This window comes from Ylistrum balloti, unplaced genomic scaffold, assembly GCF_031769215.1.
Source record: "Ylistrum balloti isolate Yb309-2 unplaced genomic scaffold, AGI_CSIRO_Ybal_v1 Utg370554, whole genome shotgun sequence".
Taxonomy (NCBI): Eukaryota; Metazoa; Mollusca; class Bivalvia; order Pectinida; family Pectinidae; genus Ylistrum; species Ylistrum balloti.
In genome coordinates, this window is record NW_026782349.1 from 1429447 (window position 1) to 1451910 (window position 22464).

The following is a 22464-nucleotide window of genomic DNA, read 5'->3' on the forward strand; positions in this document are numbered from 1 at the left end:
GTTCGCATCTCTTCCTTTTCCCCCAGTTCCCTCTAGTGGAGTCTACCTGTAGTGCCCTGACGTCAACGCCGCCACTCCCTGGAGTTCCGTCCCACCATTGCAATCTACTCCGCTCCACGAAATCCTTTCTTCCTGAAATCTACTTCGGTCCCTGAACCCTCCTCTCCTGGCGTCAATGCCGTCCCGTTGAGGTCCTTGCCCCCCCCATAACATCGGGATCTATACCATCCCAATGTTTTATCCGCTTCTGGAGTTCACTACCCCTCTCCGAGTGTATTCTGCTCTCCGATTTTTTTTCTTCAAAACATCCTTGCCATCGACCCCCTTCCCCTCATCACCGACTTCCGAGTCTTAACCACGCTCTGGAGTCACTGTCGGTAGAGGTTTATGCACTGAAAATATATTTGTGGTCTACTTTTTTTCGAGATCTACTCGCAGGTAGATGATACGCAGAAAGTGATATTCTGCTGTAGTATTTACTGTTACTGAGTCTCGTGCACTAGTTAATTACTCTTTCTGCTAATAGGAACCTGAATGGTCAATTATGTATTAAATGCCCGCCCTACGGCGTGTTTTCGTCGTACTGGACACTAACAACGTTAACGGCGCGATAAACCTTGTGGTGCCGTTACAACTTTCACTTTATAGGTCACGTGACGGATTGATATTGACTTGTATGTCACCCGGAAACCGCGTGGATCGATAAATAGGGCATATTGACAATGGAGCAATATTCATAAAGCATTAAAGCACTGGAAGGCGAGACATGTTGAGGGACGATTTTGTGCAAGATATTTCGTGGAGGAAGCGTCATACTATGTTTTTGTAGTAAATAGCGTATATACACATATATACCACACGTTCCGTCAGGTATAATGTGTAAACCCATCACCAGCTGCGAGGACCAATACTGGGACCTTTAATGTGTGAAAATCATATATATCTATACTTTGTTCGGCTTGGTTAAGGATTTAAAAAGGTACACATGCATGCCTGTTTCTTTTTTGAGGGAAACTGAAGAGTGACAACACGTGTTGACGAAATAAGTAGTCGCGATACGTTGGTATAGTATAGAAAAGGTAGATCTAAAGTACTACATCGCGCGTATTGTAGACAAATCCTGCTGCTGATGAGAGCCGACACAACGTGAGTTGTACCGAGGGTGCTGGATGACAATGCAAAGTGACAACCTGGCAATGGTACAGTGGTAAAAATCTCCCCCTACCCGCGGACATACACGGAAACAAATATGTGTATCTCGTTCGTTATCCGGTAGATTTATTAGTAAGTGAGAACACCGACTGTAATACAGAACTTCTAAACAGTGTTGGAGAGAGAAAAAGGACGAACAATTGAATGGATAGTGACAGACTGGTGTTAACAATCGAGGAAAGACCGAGGAATACGGACGTTTAGTATAGAAAGAAGTAGAAAGTCAGAGTATTTGGGATGTACCCAGTATATCGTAGTGGTTGTGTATCACAGCAGCCGTTTGTCCGAGCTTCTTTTCAACTCCGCGACCTCCGTGCATGCGTTACAGACCGAAAAAACCGACGAAGTACAACGGACAGTGTAGATCGAACAGAGCGGCAGTATTTGTTTACATTGTAGAGGTTTGTATCATAACATATATATATACCCGGCTCTGAATACCGTACATTTGATGACAGTCGACTGTGTATTTGACCAGGTATAGATCTAGAGGAATTTGACCAAATACAGACAAGCCTTATCACCGGTTAGCGACATACGCTAGATTTAAACACGGCTGTTTATTCAGCAATCTACACAGTTTAAGGACTGAAGAGGGCTATAAAATACAATATTTGTAAACGCTTTACCCCGGCGTGTGATATTGGTTCGGCACTCTACTGCATACGCAGGGATCATCGACACAACATATTGATTATCGGTTATTTCTGGGACTGCGGTCAAAGTCCTCATCACTATGTCCTAACCTCGGCCCGACGATGTTTTGGTGTGTTGGACACTGGTCACTGTGCTGAGGTTGACTAGGATTATATATGGCGATATTTCACTGTTCAGTAGGACGTGTTTGATAAAGATTTTTTTACCTGTACTCTTACCTGCATTCCGTAATTACTTGGGTATAAGTGTGTATTTCGTGGCTGTATAGGTTGTATGGAAATGTCTACGGGAAATATCACTGCCCACCTTACCCCTCCATACCTCCTTCCCAAAATGAGGATGGAACAGGAAAGGGTTCTGGAAGAAAATTTCCGGAAGAATCGCAACCCCACCGACTTGGATGTAACACTGATTGCAGCGGAGGCTGGCCTGATGGACGATGACGTCAAGGTATCGTATATTTTCAAATCTTTTCAATCTCGTGTCCGCCGTCGGCGGGACGTTCGCCATATGTTTTTTAATTACAGATTTTGTACGAATAGTTTTCCTTGTGTATATTCATTACTTAAAGTAACTGCCACGTGCATGACTTTCGTTATACGTGACCATGATGTCCTGCTCTCGATACAGGAATATTTCCATCCTTGGAATATGTTGTAACAATAACTAATGCTGATTTACGTGTCAAATTGTGGACTGTTAAAAGAGTTCAGCATACCTGTGATCGTCTGTAGAGTAGGTGTACCTGCTATAGTCACTACGGTAATCATGTGTCCTATTGTATACTTTATTTCAATAATGATTTTCACTATTGTAATAAACGTCAGGGCTACCATGATTGTAAAGTGCAAAATGATCTCTTCTTTCGTCTTCGAAAGACATATGTGACCTAGCTTGTCTGAAACCATTCCAGTTTTGTATTTCCGTATGTTTTACTAGAACCTTTAAATTTTGTCACAAGAAAGTCCAAGGATGAAAATGGATTGATTTAAAAAGCGATTCCAATCCACATATGATGACGATGGTAGTAAACTGGCAGAACTTGTACTATTATAGAAAGAAAGAAAAACACGAAAATGAAATATCAAACAAAATTGGACTGTTGGCGACTAGGCAATATTTCATAAACTAATTAGCTATATATAGGCTGATGATAAATCGATATGATTAGGATTAATTAATAGAGTCTGACCGAGTCGTCTGACTGCGGGCCAGCTGCCAGTTGTTCGCAATCGTCACACGAATTCCATACTTCTAATTAGCTGACGATTTCCTCGCCCTCTGGGTTCATTTCATTATTTCATTTTTCTCTTTTTGGTAATTAATTCCTACGACACAGAAGTCATGGATTTATTCTTCTCTTTAATTTACATTAATTATCACAGGTAAAATTATCTTGACATATGCTAGCCATCGTTGTACGCACAAGTCGACTTTGTGTACAGCTCGTCGACGTTGAGGACACGACGTTCCGATATTTGCTACAGGACTCGAAATCTTGTACACTGGATCCACAGTCTTTGTAGACAAAACCTATCGCCGTTGTTGTAGGCAACACACAGCAACGTTGCAGACATGATCGACCGTCATTGTAGACACGACCTACCGTCATTGTAGACATGATCCGCCGTCACTGTAGACAAGACCGACCTTCATTGTAGACACGACCTACCGTCATTGTAGACATGATCCGCCGTCATTGTAGACAAGACCGACCTTCATTGTAGACACGACCTACCGTCATTGTAGACACGACCTATCATCATTGTAGACACTACCGATCGTCATTGCAGACATTAACTGTCTATGTAAACCGTAGCCCGCCGTCGTTGTGTAGCTTTTCAAAATTTTACAGCCCGTAGATGTATATCCCGCCGGCTTTGTATAGCCTGTCGACATTGTATAGTCTAGTCTGTCGACATTGTATAGTCTGTCGACATTGTATGTCCTGTCGACGTTGTATGTCCTGTCGACATTCTATAGTCTGTCGACAATGTATAATCTAGTCTGTCGACATTGAATATCCCGCCGACTTTGTAAAGCCTGTCGACGTTGTTTAGCTCGCCGAAGTTGTATGTCCTGTCGACAATGTTTAGTCTGTCGACATTGTATTGCCTGTCGACATTGTATAGTCTGTCGACGTTGTATGTCCTGTCGACATTGTATAGTCTGTCGACAATGTATAGTCTAGTCTGTCGACATTGTATAGTCTGTCGATGTTGTATGTCCTGTCGACTTTGTAAAGCCTGTCGACGTTGTATAGTCTGTCGACATTGTAAAGCCTGTCGACGTTGTTTAGCTCGTCGACAGTTGTATGTCCTGTCGACAATGTTTAGTCTGTCGACATTGTATTGCCTGTCGACATTGTATAGTCTGTCGACGTTGTATGTCCTGTTGACATTGTATAGTCTGTAGACAATGTATAGTCTAGTCTGTCGACATTGTATAGTCTGTCGACGTTGTATGTCCTGTCGACATTGTATAGTCTGTCGACAATGTATAGTCTAGTCTGTCGACATTGTATAGTCTAGTCTGTCGACATTGTATAGTCTGTCGACGTTGTATAGTCTGTCGACATTGTATAGTCTAGTCTGTCGACATTGTATAGTCTGTCGACGTTGTATGGCCTGTCGACGTTGTATAGTCTGTCGACGTTGTATGGCCTGTCGACGTTGTATAGTCTGTCGACGTTGTATAGTCTGTCGACGTTGTATAGTCTGTCGATGTTGTATGTCCTGTCGACATTCTATAGTCTGTCGACAATGTATAGTCTAGTCTGTCGACATTGTATAGTCTGTCGACATTTTATAGTCTGTCGACTTTGTAAAGCCTGTCGACGTTGTATAGTCTGTCGACATTGTATAGTCTAGTCTGTCGACATTGTATAGTCTGTCGACGTTGTATGGCCTGTCGACGTTGTATAGTCTGTCGACGTTGTATGGCCTGTCGACGTTGTATAGTCTGTCGACATTGTATAGTCTAGTCTGTCGACATTGTATAGTCTGTCGACGTTGTATAGTCTGTCGACATTGTATAGTCTAGTCTGTCGACATTGTATAGTCTGTCGACGTTGTATGGCCTGTTGACGTTGTATAGTCTGTCGACGTTGTATAGTCTGTCGACATTGTATAGTCTAGTCTGTCGACATTGTATAGTCTGTCGACGTTGTATGGCCTGTCGACGTTGTATAGTCTGTCGACGTTGTATGGCCTGTCGACATTGTATAGTCTGTCGACGTTGTATGGCCTGTCGACGTTGTATAGTCTGTCGACGTTGTATAGTCTGTCGACATTGTATAGTCTAGTCTGTCGACATTGTATAGTCTGTCGACGTTGTATGGCCTGTCGACGTTGTATAGTCTGTCGACGTTGTATAGTCTGTCGACATTGTATAGTCTAGTCTGTCGACATTGTATAGTCTGTCGACGTTGTATGGCCTGTCGACGTTGTATGGCCTGTCGACGTTGTATAGTCTAGTCTGTCGACGTTGTATAGTCTGTCGACGTTGTATGGCCTGTCGACGTTGTATAGTCTGTCGACGTTGTATGGCCTGTCGACGTTGTATGGCCTGTCGACGTTGTATGTCGACGTTGTATAGTCTGTCGACGTTGTATGGCCTGTCGACGTTGTATGGTCTGTCGACGTTGTATAGTCTGTCGACATTGTATAGTCTGTCGACGTTGTATAGTCTGTCGACGTTGTATGGCCTGTCGACGTTGTATGGTCTGTCGACGTTGTATAGTCTGTCGACGTTGTATGGCCTGTCGACGTTGTATGGTCTGTCGACGTTGTATAGTCTGTCGACGTTGTATAGTCTGTCGACGTTGTATGGCCTGTCGACGTTGTATGGCCTGTCGACGTTGTATGGCCTGTCGACGTTGTATGGCCTGTCGACGTTGTATAGTCTGTCGACGTTGTATGGCCTGTCGACGTTGTATAGTCTGTCGACGTTGTATAGTCTGTCGACGTTGTATGGCCTGTCGACGTTGTATGGTCTGTCGACGTTGTATGGCCTGTCGACGTTGTATAGTCTAGTCTGTCGACGTTGTATAGTCTGTCGACGTTGTATAGTCTGTCGACGTTGTATGGCCTGTCGACGTTGTATAGTCTGTCGACGTTGTATGGTCTGTCGACGTTGTATGGCCTGTCGACGTTGTATGGCCTGTCGACGTTGTATAGTCTGTCGACGTTGTATGGCCTGTCGACGTTGTATAGTCTAGTCTGTCGACGTTGTATAGTCTGTCGACGTTGTATGGCCTGTCGACGTTGTATAGTCTGTCGACGTTGTATGGCCTGTCGACGTTGTATAGTCTGTCGACGTTGTATGGCCTGTCGACGTTGTATGGCCTGTCGACGTTGTATGTCCTGTCGACGTTGTATAGTCTAGTCTGTCGACGTTGTATAGTCTAGTCTGTCGACATTGTATAGTCTGTCGACATTGTATAGTCTGTCGACGTTGTATGTCCTGTCGACGTTGTATAGTCTGTCGACATTCTATAGTCTGTCGACAATGTATAGTCTAGTCTGTCGACATTGTATAGTCTGTCGACGTTGTATGTCCTGTCGACGTTGTATAGTCTGTCGACGTTGTATGGCCTGTCGACGTTGTATGGCCTGTCGACGTTGTATAGTCTAGTCTGTCGACGTTGTATAGTCTGTCGACGTTGTATGGCCTGTCGACGTTGTATGGCCTGTCGACGTTGTATAGTCTGTCGACGTTGTATGGCCTGTCGACGTTGTATAGTCTGTCGACGTTGTATGGCCTGTCGACGTTGTATGGCCTGTCGACGTTGTATGGCCTGTCGACGTTGTATAGTCTGTCGACGTTGTATGGCCTGTCGACGTTGTATGGCCTGTCGACGTTGTATGTCCTGTCGACGTTGTATAGCCTGTCGACGTTGTATGGCCTGTCGACGTTGTATGGCCTGTCGACGTTGTATGGCCTGTCGACGTTGTATGTCCTGTCGACGTTGTATAGCCTGTCGACGTTGTATAGTCTGTCGACGTTGTATGGCCTGTCGACGTTGTATAGCCTGTCGACGTTGTATAGTCTGTCGACGTTGTATGGCCTGTCGACGTTGTATGGCCTGTCGACGTTGTATGTCCTGTCGACGTTGTATAGCCTGTCGACGTTGTATGTCCTGTCGACGTTGTATGGCCTGTCGACATTGTATAGTCTGTCGACGTTGTATAGTCTGTCGACGTTGTATAGTCTGTCGACTGCTGTACAAGATATACAAGAAACCCTAATTATAATGTTTGATTTTTTCACTCCTGGGTAAATATACGATCCCTGTAAATTGTAGCGAGTACATCAGTTGTCGAGCGTGTTCCGTTTTATTGTATAATAGTCGTACCAGCATGTAGTGTTTACCTTTCATTGTTTGTGATTGTGTACCCTTGGCACTATTTACCATCCGTATAATCGTGCTTTCACGAGTATATTTACACTGGGTTGTAAGACCCACTACTAAACGCTAATCTCAAAAGAGAAATATTCCACTCTGACGAGTTTTACAAATTTAAAAAAATGTAAGAGTTTAAGTATCACTTGAGCAGAACAAGGCTGAAAATGTAGTATATAAAGGTGCAAAGTTTTGACCAATATTTGCGCATTAAATCCAAACTAAATGAAACAAAGATGCACGATGGTAATTGAAAAAGTTGCCTTCTGCTTTATTTTGGATTAGATTGTTCCATTTGTTAAGTTTGTGTTCGAGGGTTCTGATCAACGTATCACGATATGCAGGAGGCAAATAGACTATCAATACACACAGGTACTAGGACTTCTACGCCTGCCTAGCCTGAAACCCCGAGAACCAAACATTTGGTCAAAACCATGGGTGTAGGTATAGCGTTTGATATAACACGAATTGTTCCTCTCATGAAAAGACTGCAAGAGACAGCAATCCAAAGCGCTTTGTTAGGAAATCCATTGACCTTGTCATTTGTCGGTATAACCTTTAGAAACGGTACGAGTTAATGGTCCCAACAGTTTGATAACCACCTACCCATTTATCACCCTAAAATATGAGTTAAATGGCGGACTAGATAAAGTTCTGTGATTCGGAACTGATTTTTTTTACGATAGTAAAATATCGATCTCATTGAATACGAAGTATGTTCAATACCACAGGTTCGGATACAGTAAAATAGTGTTCGATTCAGAGTAAGAGGCATTCCTGTATTACATTACGCCTTACCACACATGATCTTTCACCGATTTTCATATGTACACGAACAATGCAATATAACAAAATTGTGTCGTTGCTAGAGGTACAGTAATGACGTGTAAACGGACGAGCAGACATTAACGAAACTAGACGTCAACAGTCAGACAGACATATACCAAAAAGAAAAATGACTGGACCGAATATTAACAGACGAGTAGACAATAACGGAACCGGACGTCAACAAACGGGCAGACAAGTATAATGAATGACCGGATATAAACAAATACACAATAACGGAACCGGACGACAACAAACGGACAGACAAGTATAATGAATGGGCAGAATATAAACAGGCAAGAACACAATAACGGAACCGGACATCAACAAACGGACAGACAAGTATAATGAATGGACAGAATATAAACAGGCAAGTACACAATTACGGAACCGGACATCAACAAACGGACAGACAAGTATAATGAATGGGCAGAATATAAACAGGCAAGTACACAATAACGGAACCGGACATCAACAAACGGACAGAAAAGTATAATGAATGGACCGAATATAAACAGACAAATACACAATAACGGAACCGGACGAAAACAGATGGACAGACACGTACAATGACTGAATGAAATATAAGCAGACGAGTACAGCATAACGAAACAGGACATCAACAGACGTACAGACATGTACAATGACTAAAAACGAAATTGCATAAAATGGTCACATGCTAAGGATTTGGTCTGAGATAGAAAGCCATCAAAATTTCAAATGAAAAGAACACTGGGTATATTGTAAAAGTGAAACGACACGGAAATATCGCAGTATCTCTCTGTATTTATGTAACAGCTAATATGTTAAACATGTGTCGCTTGTCGACATGCATTTAGGTATTACTCATAAATGTGCATGTCACACTTAGTGAATAAAACATAAGTAATAAAGCTGGTGACTAATTATACACAGACAGGCGGGTCAAACACGTACTTAAAGTAAACGAGGACTCTAAATAGCACCAGAAAGGAATATATATAGTTTTTCTTGGTCGATACGATACAGCGAGTATCGGAAATAAAACAACTTAAGTAATTATACATAAACGAGACGTCTGTACCACAGGAATGTGACGCTGTATAGTCTCTGTATCCTACATTAATAATGTGTATAAAGGAGGCTCATAGTTTCCGTATTATAACATTACTGTGATTGTGGTAGTGTAAGGGACATCAGACACATATTACCTCCTGTATTACGGAGACCTATAGTTTCCGTATTATAACATTACTGTGATTGTGGTAGTGTAAGGGACATCAGACACATATTACCTCCTGTGTTACGGAGACCCATAGTTTCCGTATTATAACATTACTGTGATTGTGGTAGTGTAAGGGACATCAGACAAATATTACCTCCTGTGTTACGGAGACCCATAGTTTCCGTATTATAACATTACTGTGATTGTGGTAGTGTAAGGGACATCAGACACATATTAACTACTGTATTACGGAGACCCATAGTTTCCGCATTATAACATTACTGTGATTGTGGTAGTGTGAGGGACATCAGACACATATTACCTCCTGTGTTACGGAGACCTGTGATTGTGGTAGTGTGAGGGACAACAGACACATATTACCTCCTGTGTTACGGAGACCTATAGTTTCCGTATTATAACATTACTGTGATTGTGGTAGTGTAAGGGACATCAGACACCTATTACCTCCAGTGTTAAGGAGACCTATAGTTTCCGTATTATAACATTACTGTGGTTGTGGTAGTGTAAGGGACAACAGACACATATAACCCCTGTATTACGGAGACCTATAGTTTCCGTATTATAACATTACTGTGATTGTGGTAGTGTAAGGGACATCAGACACATATTACCTCCTGTGTTACGGAGACCCATAGTTTCCGTTTTATAACATTACTGTGATTGTGGTAGTGTAAGGGACAACAGACACATATTACCTCCTGTATGAAACATTTACATGTGTATTGCGTATTACCGAGGGTCGTATTGTTTAGGATAGCATTACCGTGATTGTATTATTGTAAAAGACATGGATTAGACAACTTACTTTGATAAGATACATCAATAATCACGGAGATTTGTTTACCATTATACTGTTTTGTCGATGTGTCTGTCTTATTGATATAATTAAGATACGTGCTATCTATAGTATTTTCATCATTCATTGTTTTGCCAAATGACACAGCAATGACATCACATAACTTTTCGTTATCTCAGCTGCTTAGACCCCAAAAGACTGCCGTGATGAATAAAACGGCCAGGAAGTAAGCGTACTAAGAAACGAAACGGTAGAGAAATAGAAACGGTGAGGAAATGTGTGTGGAAAGGATATTACATGGCTAGCTTTAAATGTTCTGAAATAGCAGTTTTGTTTCTAGGTCAAATCTAAGTGACATAAGTCGAAACCGATTAAAAGTTGATTATTTAAGCATTGTTTACCCATTGTAGTGATTAAAGAGGTGTGAGGTCGTAGTCAATATTTTAAGTGCGCTCGGCGACCTTTGGATCTGTGTGTGGTAAATTCTAGCACGCTAATGTTAATAAGTAGTAATGGCCCCGGAAGGTCACAAGGGTTGAAATCAAGGAGAGTTTATGGAGTTGTATACTATATACAACTAACTGAGAGTTCCCAGTACCTACGAAATAGTACCACCACTGTCTCTCCCTGTTTTCTCTCTTTACTTTTTCACTTTCAATCCTCGCCCACTCTATTCCGCGTATGCCTGTCTTTACCACCACTCCTCGTCCTTTTTTAACATTCTTCTCTCTCTGTCATTCCTCCTTCTCACATCTTAGTCTTGGATCTTTCCAACACTTTCTCTAACCAATCTTTCACCTAGATCAGAATAGTTTCTATTCTTCCACCCTCCTTCGTCCTCTATCAAATGCCTCCGAGTGTCTGCTGTTTCATGTACCTTAACTTTCTCCTCTGCTCCGCCTTCTATCACACGCGAACAAGTCTCTTTTCTTACCTACCCTCCCCCTTCCTCATTCCTTCACCTTCTCTTACTCACCTCCCCTCCCCACTCCTTCACCTTCTCTCACTCACCTACCCTCCCCCTTCCCACTCCTTCACCTTCTCTCATTCACCTCCCCTCCCCCTCCCCACTCCTTCACCTTCTCTCACTCACCTACCCTCCCCCTTCCCACTCCTTCACCTACTCTCACACACCTCCCAGTCTCTTCTCTTACCTCACATATATCTTCTCTCCTTTATCCTCCTCACAACTCTCCCAGTCTCTGCTGTTACCCCCTCCCCACGCCTTCACCATATATATCTTCTCTCCTTTATCCTCCTCACAACTCTCCCAGTCTCTGCTGTTACCCCCTCCCCACGCCTTCACCATATATATCTTCTCTCCTTTATCCTCCTCACAACTCTCCCAGTCTCTGCTGTTACCCCCTCCCCACGCCTTCACCATATATATCTTCTCTCCTTTATCCCCCTCACAACCCTTCCAGTCTGTGCTGTTACCCCCTCCCCACGCTGTTACCCCCTCCCCACGCCTTCACCATATATATCTTCTCTCCTTTATCCTCCTCACAACTCTCCCAGTCTCTGCTGTTACCCCCTCCCCACGCCTTCGCCATATATATCTTCTCTCCTTTATCCCCCTCACAACCCTTCCAGTCTGTGCTGTTACCTCCTCCACCACGCCTTCACCGCATATCTCTTCCCACCTCTATCCTCTCTCCCACCTCCCATCTCTGCTCTCACTGACCGCTCAGCTTCTGTCCATGCCTCTCCCCCTTCATTTACGACCATATTTTTCTTTGTATTTGATTTAATTCCCTCTCACACAATTTCTGCATTCCCAACTTCTTCCCTTCTCCTATCCCTTCAGTCCCTCCACCACTCTGCCTTGTCCATCTCAGGTCCTCCTTATCATGATCTACAATTCCTCCCGCAAGCCCCACTCCCCTTATACTTTATTTTCTCGTTATCCTCACTCTTTCGTCTAAACCCACTCCTCAAACCTTTCAATATCCTAACTCACTTCCCCCCAGGCCCCACTCTCCAAACCTCTTCATCCTTTCATCATCTGCAGTATCTTCCCCAATTCCCTAACACTTCATTCTCTTATCATCCTCACTCCTTCCCCAGCCCTTCTCCCCAAACCCGTCATTTCTTTGTCATCCTCACTCCCTGTCTATAGCCCAATTCCCAAACCCTTCATTCTCTCATCATCCTCACTCCTTTCCCCAGCACCACCCCACACCCTTTGTGGCCCACCCATCTCCCACCCAACTTTTCACTCACCCATCTCCGTCTTACACCGTGTATGTAGTCTGATATAAGGTACATAGTCGGTAAATATTGATGTTCTCCTGACACCGGTAAAGATTTTACTGAATATCATTCTACTGCTAAGTACGTTTCTTCACGTCACGATAGTCAAGTAACCAATTAATGCCCGTTGTGTGGTAACCACGAATCGGCAAGATCATAAACTTTCACAATTCATGTTTAAAAGGAATAGTAATTACAGACATACAAGTTCAACTTGATAGTAACAACTGACCTGGGAATAAACAAAGTAGAAATCATATATATATATAATCGATTGCTCTCCCGGAGTCCGTCACAAGTGCTTGTGAAAAGGTGATCAACCAAGTGGTAAACGGTATCGATCAGTAAAGCTAGCCATGTTTGAAGAATGTTTTCTCATGTCTGCGTGGTTCTTAATTTTATTCTTATTTACTGCACCTCAAATATGTGGCACACTTTCCACCAACCTGTTCGGTAAAAGCCCTCTTATCCCCCCCCCCCCCCCCCCACCTTTAAAAAAAATCATGTATACGTCACCACTTACAGGACAACAAAGACCACCAACAAAATACTCACAAAAGACCATGTCGCAGCCCAAGATTTATGAATGATATTATGATAATAATAAAAGAACAACGCCGAATCAATATTATGGGATGCATATAACAAACGACGTAGTAATAAGAGCGACGCCTTTCAGGCGCCGAAGGTGCCCAAACGAAGCTCTATACTGGTAACATGTGTAAGACCACGTTTCATTCACGTCCAGGACGAGAGGTCCCAAGAAAATTGATCCATCTGAGAAAAATTCTTCCGGAGGTGAAAGGCATGGAGCAAAGGGTGCTCTGCACTTTACCCGTATCTAGAGTTTAAAAATGACAGGCTTTTCGCTTTCCTGAAGTTGTTTGATTTATTTTAATTATAACTTAACATACAGATAATTTATACTAAAGATATTGACATGACCTAAATTTTCTTTATCCCTCCAAGTACCCGACGTACAACGTCAGTCAATATTATGACATCACAACATATACAAAAGCACACAAAACGTCGACGTCACAAGAATGGTGCGATCGATCATTTCCTGTAACGCACCACATTTTTTTTTATTTCTTTAAGCGCTATCCGATTTTATTTTCTTGATATTTTCAACCGAGAATGTCACTGTGGCATGTAAGCTACGCTCTTTCCAGACACTTCCTGACTCATATCAGCTAATGTAATTTTGTAATTTGAAGACAATATGTTGTTTAAATGTCAAATCGAAACTTTCCAACTGCCACTTTTAAACTTTACCAATGTTGTCAGGAATTGTGAATAATTCAAAACGATAGAGCACCTATTGAGTTCAAAATATTGTGTTTTTAACTTTCGGCTGACTTAACAGTTCTGAAGATGGCTGACTGTTATATGCATTTCATACATTTTAGGGGAATTTTTAATATTATAACTACTAGTATCTTCAAGAGCAGAGATAGGGGTGCGTTTTAGAATTGGTACGTCGAATTATGTGGAATAGGAGAGTGAATCGGAAGAGGTGGTAGGGACTGGAATTTCAGAGGGGTTGGAGAGGAAATTGGGGGATGGCAAATGAAAGTAAATTCAAAAGGATGGGAGGTGTTGGATGTTCAGTTGGATGTGACGTTGGAAGGGATGTATGGATCAGGGGAGGATAAGGATGGGGAGGGAGGATTCTGATTGATAAGAGAGCTCTGACGGGTTTGAATAGGAACGGGAATAAAAGATGTTCAGAGAGGTACACGAAAGTAAGTGAAGGAGATTATAATGATTGAGTATAGGGATAAACCTAAAGATACCCATTAGTTGTATGTCTACCGGAAATGACGTACACAGGAACACATACACAGTAGACCAGACGTCCAAGGGAAATTCAATGTAGACACGCTTATGTAACATACCGTCCATGTTACGATTGCGAAACAATTCCTGTATGATGTGGGACATTGGGAATACTGTATAGAAAGTGATTTAGATATATTCCTTTTGTAAAACCACTTTATAAGGAATACTGGTCACCTCTTGCCCCATCCAGGGACGTATATAACACGTTAATATATACGTCCCTGTCCCATCCATATCATCTTATCATTTACATGTAAGAGAATTTAAAGTACACTGTACTGTCCACCTCCATTAGACTGATAATGTTAACACACAGTCACTCAGTCAACATCTCCCGCACGTCGGAGAAAGAAACTGTAGATGCGACAGAGATGATTCAGGAGAGATAATTAAACACTACGGCCACACATTAAAATGGCCGAGATCACACTAAATCAGACATAAGTGGTCATTACATGGACAATTTAGCAGTCACAGTCATTCGAGGATGTTCATGTATATAATCTGCTGACCATTGTCCACCTCTAAATCATACTGTAGGTCGGATACATGCACGTATACAAGTACATTGGATCTGTCGGATGGCTTTGTCCACATTTAACCCATCGGCCATAATTTCCGGCCAATGACGATATGGTCAGTGGCCTTGATAATTTACAACAAGCAAGGCGACATTTCCAGGTGTCACTTTTCAGGTTCATTTCTAAATGTATCACTTCCGTTCTTACGACAATCATAAAGAATTATTTACGGACGCCGCATTTGTACGTGCTTGTAGTTTGTAGATAACGTGTGATTTTTAACGTCATCACCACAGAACTTTAAACAAGAAAGAAATAGATAATTAACAACTTCCATTTAAAATGAACCCATCTGATCGCAGTAAGCCTTGTATGTACATAAACAATGTATGTATTTGTATGTAATAATGTAAATATTAATATACATACATTGTATGTCTTTATCAACATACAAACAATGTATTTGTATGTAATAATGTAAATGTTAATATACATACATTGTATGTCTGTATGTACATGTGTAGTGATGTAAATATCGGTATATAAACATTGTATTTTTGGATGTAGAAATGTAAGTGTCTGTAATCGTATATTCTGTTGAAATGTATGTTTCCGTATAAATATCTTTATGTGTGTATTTGGAAATGCATGCGTTTGATGTACTTCACGCAATGCTTACAAATGTGCATTGTATGAAGGTGTTTGGTCATGCATGGCTACATATAAAGTATCATGTTTTTTCCAAACATTGTATGTTGTGTAGTTTAGTCAGGTGTGAAAATAATGTATAGATGATTTCCTCAAATTTATTTATTTACTGTTCTGAAGGGAACATATAATGTGTCAAGTTCCCAGAGTTCGTTCGTGAATCGTAAATCGTGGTCACGTACATTTGGCTACAAATCAAACTGAACGCGACATAAAACGATTCTCCAGTGTAATAAAACCTGGCCAGTATCTGTCTATACGGCTCATCATCAGGGCGGGTCAACTTTAAACTTTCCACAATTTAATCCATGTATTGATATGACCAGACGTCAATGGGTGCAAACCCTGCATGTGCAGGATATCTCAGGCCTTTGATAAGGGATATAAATATGTTGTCACCCACTACGACGGATAAAAAATTGCCGTTAGTCTGTGATACATATATCAAGTCTCGTGCATGTTTTGCAACCCTGCCGCCAAGTTTGAGTCTTTGTGACCGTTGTATAGTGAAAAAAATAAATGGAAATCATACCGAGTATAGGCTATGGACCCACGAGTTATTACACTTTAATCATTGATACATTTTCTAAAAACGATAATGTTGACCTTGACCAACAACCTTAACACTAAAACTTGTCCGAGATATTTCAATGCTGAATAAGTGTGGCAGGTCTGACGAGAATCCATCGCGGAATGAAGCCGTTAAAGCGCTAACAGACGCAAAGACGCCCGGACGGCCGGACGGACGCAGGAGCAGACAGACGGAGAGGAAAACTATTGTGACCCCTCCCCCTCCCATAGGGGACTAATAACTATTCTTGTTCGCAAGTTTCAATCCAAATCCAAAAGATTAATAGTTTATTTTTTTTTTTAGATCTGGTATGGACACCGTCTAGCCTGCTGGCGTCAGCAACAGGGACTGCCTGCTAACAGTGGTTCGGTAAAGGACTGACCAGAGGTCAAGGCCATTGTGAGATGTCTGTTGTTGGTCGGAGCCCGCGCTAGTCAATGGATCATGATTGTTCAATAACTGTCAAACCATGCAATCATTCATCCTACCTCGACGTTATTCATAAACAACGAATCTGTCAAAGCGGTGACCATATTTCACTGTGAATCTTTGACCTTGAAGATTGTAATCGTCACCTGTGATCCTGACCTTGAAAGTGCATTCTTGATATGATAAGCTTATTCCGGGATCACGTGCTAGGTTCAGTGTTGTATTTAGGAGAGATGAGCCTGACTTATTCACTTTTAGCTTAGGGTAAAAGTGGAACACGTGACACAAAAGCTTTTTGGTGGCATTCACCACGCTCTGTGAATAAAAAGATCGGGAAATCCTAAATATAGCATGACTTTGACGCAGGTATGATTTATCTTCAGCACCAGAAGAGCTATATAACAACAAAGAGAATATTTTATTCGAAATAAGCAAATGAAAAAATTGACAGACAGAATTCATCTAAATATGTAAATTAGTACTTATTGCTAATATGATCTATGACCTTGAATAACTGCAATACAATGACATTGATCCACTCTGAGATTATGTTAATTTAAATGACCCGCAAGAATGCCCCAGCAAGGATCAACACGAAACATTTCATAATAACGAATGAAATCCAAAGTGTCCAAAGCATTGTAATTGACTTCTCTTTGTACTTGTACCAATGCAAGTTAAATCTGAGATGGAGACAGGACGGTTTTTGCTATCCTCTTAAATCTGTATGTGACAATGCCCATGTGACCAGGCTAGGTTACAATGTTTATTTACTATATAAAAGATAAAACAATCGTTTGATCTAAACTTTAACCCGGTCAAACGAACAATACATCTAATTTTTAGGTTTTAGGTGACCTGAGTCTCATGGTTACCAATTGCAATCCCCTAAGTCCGGGGGTTGTAAACATTTTACATTTTCGACTTCTTCTGGAAAACCCCTGAACTGATTTCAAAGAAAGCCAAGGTGGACGAAAATTGTAAATTATATGGCCGCTGTCAAACTCTGGAAAATCTTCTTCTCAATACCCAAATATGGTAGGATCAAATAATGTTCATGGATTGAAGGGTCTTAATGTGTCTTACCAAAAGTGTCAATTTCATGACCCCAGGGCCACACATTTCTCGGTAGGGAAGGGATTTACATAGTTTATATAGGAAAATGGCATAATGGAGCATAATTTGTTTATTTTTTGCTGGAAATAGTGCGAACTTTGTCAAAATTGTTACTATGGAATGACAGTTTGATGATATGAACATATTGACCTTGGATGATCTATTGGCATTGTGGGCGGGTTCAAAAAGGGTCACATTTGAATGAAATTTTAAAAAATCTCAATTATACCCATGTCAGTAGCATGAAATAATCTTCCTGTATGGAAAGTTCTTAATTTGTTTTACCAAAACCCTACAGTCTCACATTTCCCCCTGAGGAGGGGTAAAATTTACAATTGTTTACTAGATCATCGTTATGTCGTGAAAATTACACAATAATGAGTTACAATTTCTGGGAAACCCTCCTTCCCCAATATAATTAGCGTTTTTCACTTTCTTTTCATTTCTCTGCTTCAATTTGTGAGGTTATCCAGGTGATCTTTTAAGCCCAGTGGGCCTCTTGTTGTCTAGAGGAATTTTGTTTACATGTACTCTAATAGAAGAGAAACATTTTCCCCTGTTTAGTTTTGAGATAAACGTATGGAACGATTCATCAAGGTATCCCCCGAAATCTGAGGTAATTAATGATTATAATTCTCTCTTGTTAGATTGTTTATCAACAATTAAAATTCTGCAGTATTAAATAATCGTTGATCGACAAATGGCACTCCCTAATTCTAATCTAGTCAGCATATTGTGTATCGTCTTTAAATCTATCGTTTTCATCATCCACCATCACTTTATATATTTGTACAGATGTTTGTTGTATAGTTTTTTTAAAACTTAATTTCTTTACAGTCAACTATGACACAAACGTCTTCAACTTCTGTTATCGTTGTTTGTGATTTTTTTTACCTGTGGTCAGGAAAGGTAATTTCTAGAGCCGTTCCAATTAGGCCTACATTAATTTACGTACACTCGTGGAACTTTGCGAGTTTATGTAGATATTTAACAGCACTCAAAGTATTTATTTTAAATATATTACTATTTCAAATAAATGTTCTCAATTTATTTTTTCACAAAGTATTTCCAATGTTCTGTAGTCTGAAAATGACGTACAATTAGAACACCAAAGTGTACTGGTTCGGAGCCGTTCTCCCAGACTGAACCTCGCTAATACCTCCAGGTCAAAGGTATTACCGTAAATGTCACTTGTTTTGTTGTTTACGGACTCTCGTTACAAATGTATGCTGTTTGTCACATCACACAAAATGTCCAATTATTCCGATCTAAACACATGACTGAAATAATGTTGATTACGTATCAGATGACTTATTAATCAGATCAAATACAGTAATCACTAACCACGTGTAAATGTCAAATCGACCACAAATAATATCCGGAATATGCTTATAGTCTTAGTACATCACAGTCTGTGTGATATACTGGAATACAGTTAGAAAGTACACACCGAAAAATAATATCAAAGTAATATTTAGAAATCGTTTATGGCATAAGGACGAAAATTGAAAGCACAAGACTGTTATCAAATATATTTTGAATATATCTTAAAATATTGTTGAACAAATTAGATTTATTATCCACAAATATCGCTTTCTACGCATGTTGGTGTTTATTCAGAGTGTCTAACCTTGTGAACTGTGTACCTTCATTGAATCTTTCAGAGACGAAAATCACCAGATCTTCAAAAATATATTTATATGAACACTTAAATCGTTTTGTATTCGACATAATGGATAAAAAGATGCCATGAATAGGTTTTACTGGCGATATGTGGACATTGACAGCCGACATCACTACAAACTAGTAATATAACGACAGTAACACATTGTCCTGTGTGAATTTACAATCACTCTACTGTGACTGGGCGACAATCACACTGATCGCTCGAACGGATTTGATAGAGATCTAGTTATATATTTCGCCTCTGTATTTACACAATGTTGAAGCCGAAATGCATAATGACTATTGGTGCCGTCAGCAGGGTACATTAGAAACGACATGGTCTCGCTCTCCATCAGTGTGAGACATGGCTATTGATTTTTTCATGGTTTGATGATTTCTGTATCGTTTGATGTAGGTATTGATTATTTCAGGGTTCACTGATTTCTGTCTTGTTCAAAGAAACATGCTGTATGTGGCAAAAGCTGCAGTCAGAAACTGTTACATATTTTTTGAAAATGTGTGAAGCGGAAAATTTATTCATAATTCTATTTTGATACGAATCGGAATTGAATTGGGATTTTCTGACAGTTATATATAAAGATAAAAGCACTAGCGGGGTTTAGTGTATGTCTACTGTAAAGCTATTTCAATAAAGTGAACTAATCATCTTCTAGATAGAGCTGCTGTTCTTTAAGTTCGTCAGACTTTTGGTCGAAATTAAATGCGCATACAGTACTTCATGAATAGGTCTTTGTCCTTATAGAGCAATGGTCCAAGACCGTTGTCACTCGTGTCCAAAGGAAGACAGAGTTACAGTCCTTACAACTGGTAACTCAAACGAGAGCCTGCTTGTGTGTGCGTGTGTGTGTGTTTTAAATATAAACTAAAAGAGCCAGCTTGCGCTTGCGTTTTTTAATTAACGGAATCGTTAAAGTGTATAGAAGCAAAATTTGCTATATTCTGTAAGGTGGACTTCTGGAGTCGGAAAGTAATCGGACAAAAGATTTAATGTGATAAATATGTGATATGCTTTTAATCACTAGGTCGACTTCTCGATCTTTGTCTTATGATAATACCATTATATCGGGTAACCTTGGAAATGACATAAACTATGTCTTCAAAACAGGATACAATTTAATTATAATGTGCATGCTTTTTAGCTGTAAGAAATAAAAACGGTATACACAGATAAAAAGCAAACACAAAGGAAACCAAACTTCGTAACCTGACGTTTGGACCTTTGACCATGACCTTGGTAATACATTATTTTGCCGCGAGACCTTATAACACGTGGTTTTGTCGCGTAACCGTGGTGACACGTAATTTTGTCGCAATGATCTTGGTGATGCACATCTTGTATGTAATTTTGTCACAGGACCTTGTTAAAATATAATATTGTCGCCATGACCTTGGTGATATATATTTTTGTCGCCATGACCTTGGTAATATATATTTTTGTCGCCTTGACCTTGGTGATAAGTATTTTTGTCGCCATGACCTTGGTGATAAGTATTTTTGTTGCCATGACCTTGGTGATAAGTATTTTTGTCGCCATGACCTTGGTGAAAAGTTTTTTTTGTCGCCATGACCTTGGTGATAAGTATTTTTGTCGCCATGACCTTGGTAATATATATTTTTGTCGCCATGACCTTGGTGATATATATTTTTGTCGCCATGACCTTGGTGATAAGTATTTTTGTTGCCATGACCTTGGTGATAAGTATTTTTGTCGCCATGACCTTGGTGAAAAGGTTTTTTGTCGTCATGACCTTGGTGATAAGTATTTTTGTCGCCATGACCTTGGTGATAAGTATTTTTGTATATATTTTTGGTGACCTTGGTAATATATATTTTTGTCGCCATGACCTTGGTGATAAAGATTTTTGTTGCCATGACCTTGGTCATAAGTAATTTTGTCGCCATCAAGTTGGTAATGTTGTCCTAATCTTTACATAATGGAAAATCCTGTTGGCTTTCTATCAGACTCGGTAGTGGATTTGTCACGGACATTCATTCTCCCTATTGTTTGTTCAGGTGCACCGTGAACATTTCATTACAAATACTTCCGATTTTCAGGATCAGTTGTTCCAGGAAGGCTGAGATAACTAGTGCTAGCCTTACTTTTTGACCTGTTATGTTTACCAGTTATTTCCCTTTAACTTGTTTGCGGACATATAGTTTTGTTGATGTGTGTAAGAATACACCTGTTACGGATGATTGTCTGGCACTTATTCCTCATATACAGGAAACATAACTTTACAACATGTAATTCACTTTTTCTCAGAAAGCAATCTGGACACAACAAGCCTCACACAGTCTGATCTGGACACAACAAGATGAATCATGGAAAGTCTGATCTGGACACAACAAGATGAAGTGGTGGAAAGTCTGATCTGGACACAACAAGATGAATCATGGAAAGTCTGATCTGGACACAACAAGATGAAGTGGTGGAAAGTCTGATCTGGACACAACAAGATGAATCATGGAAAGTCTGATCTGGACACAACAAGATGAATCATGGAAAGTCTGATCTGGACACAACAAGATGAATCATGGAAAGTCTGATCTGGACACAACAAGATGAAGTGGTGGAAAGTCTGATCTGGACACAACAAGATGAATCATGGAAAGTCTGATCTGGACACAACAAGATGAAGTGGTGGAAAGTCTGATCTGGACACAACAAGATGAAGTGGTGGAAAGTCTGATCTGGACACAACAAGATGAAGTGGTGGAAAGTCTGATCTGGACACAACAAGATGAATGGACACAACAAGATGAATCATGGAAAGTCTGATCTGGACACAACAAGATGAATGAAGTGGTGGAAAGTCTGGACACAACAAGATCTGGACACAACAAGATGAATCATGGAAAGTCTGATCTGGACACAACAAGATGAAGTGGTGGAAAGTCTGATCTGGACACAACAAGATGAAGTGGTGGAAAGTCTGATCTGGACACAACAAGATGAATCATGGAAAGCCTGATCTGGACACAACAAGATGAATCATGGAAAGTCTGATCTGGACACAACAAGATGAAGTGGTGGAAAGTCTGATCTGGACACAACAAGATGAAGTGGTGGAAAGTCTGATCTGGACACAACAAGACATGGAAAGTCTGATCTGGACACAACAAGATGAAGTGGTGGAAAGTCTGATCTGGACACAACAAGATGAATCATGGAAAGTCTGATCTGGACACAACAAGATGAAGTGGTGGAAAGTGGAA

At 40.6% G+C, this 22464-nt stretch overlaps 1 protein-coding gene across 1 annotated transcript; it reads left to right on the forward strand.

Moving 5' to 3' along the window:
- Positions 1 to 1047: 1047 nt before the first annotated feature.
- On the forward strand, positions 1048 to 18704 carry LOC132556210 (homeodomain-only protein-like). The gene is made up of 2 exons (XM_060220602.1): positions 1048 to 2319; positions 16321 to 18704. The coding sequence occupies exons 1-2, from the start codon at positions 2143 to 2145 to the stop codon at positions 16396 to 16398; spliced, it is 255 nt and encodes an 84-aa protein (XP_060076585.1). The 5' UTR covers positions 1048 to 2142; the 3' UTR covers positions 16399 to 18704.
- Positions 18705 to 22464: the final 3760 nt, after the last annotated feature.

What these genes read in the sequence shown, in the direction of transcription:
- LOC132556210 (XM_060220602.1), top strand. Translation starts at nt 2,143, where the DNA reads ATGGAAATGTCTACGGGAAATATCACTGCCCACCTTACCCCTCCATAC. An exon ending in TGATGGACGATGACGTCAAG is followed by an intron (nt 2,320 to 16,320) that starts GTATCGTATATT and finishes TTTTTTTTTTAG; the next exon opens with ATCTGGTATGGACACCGTCT.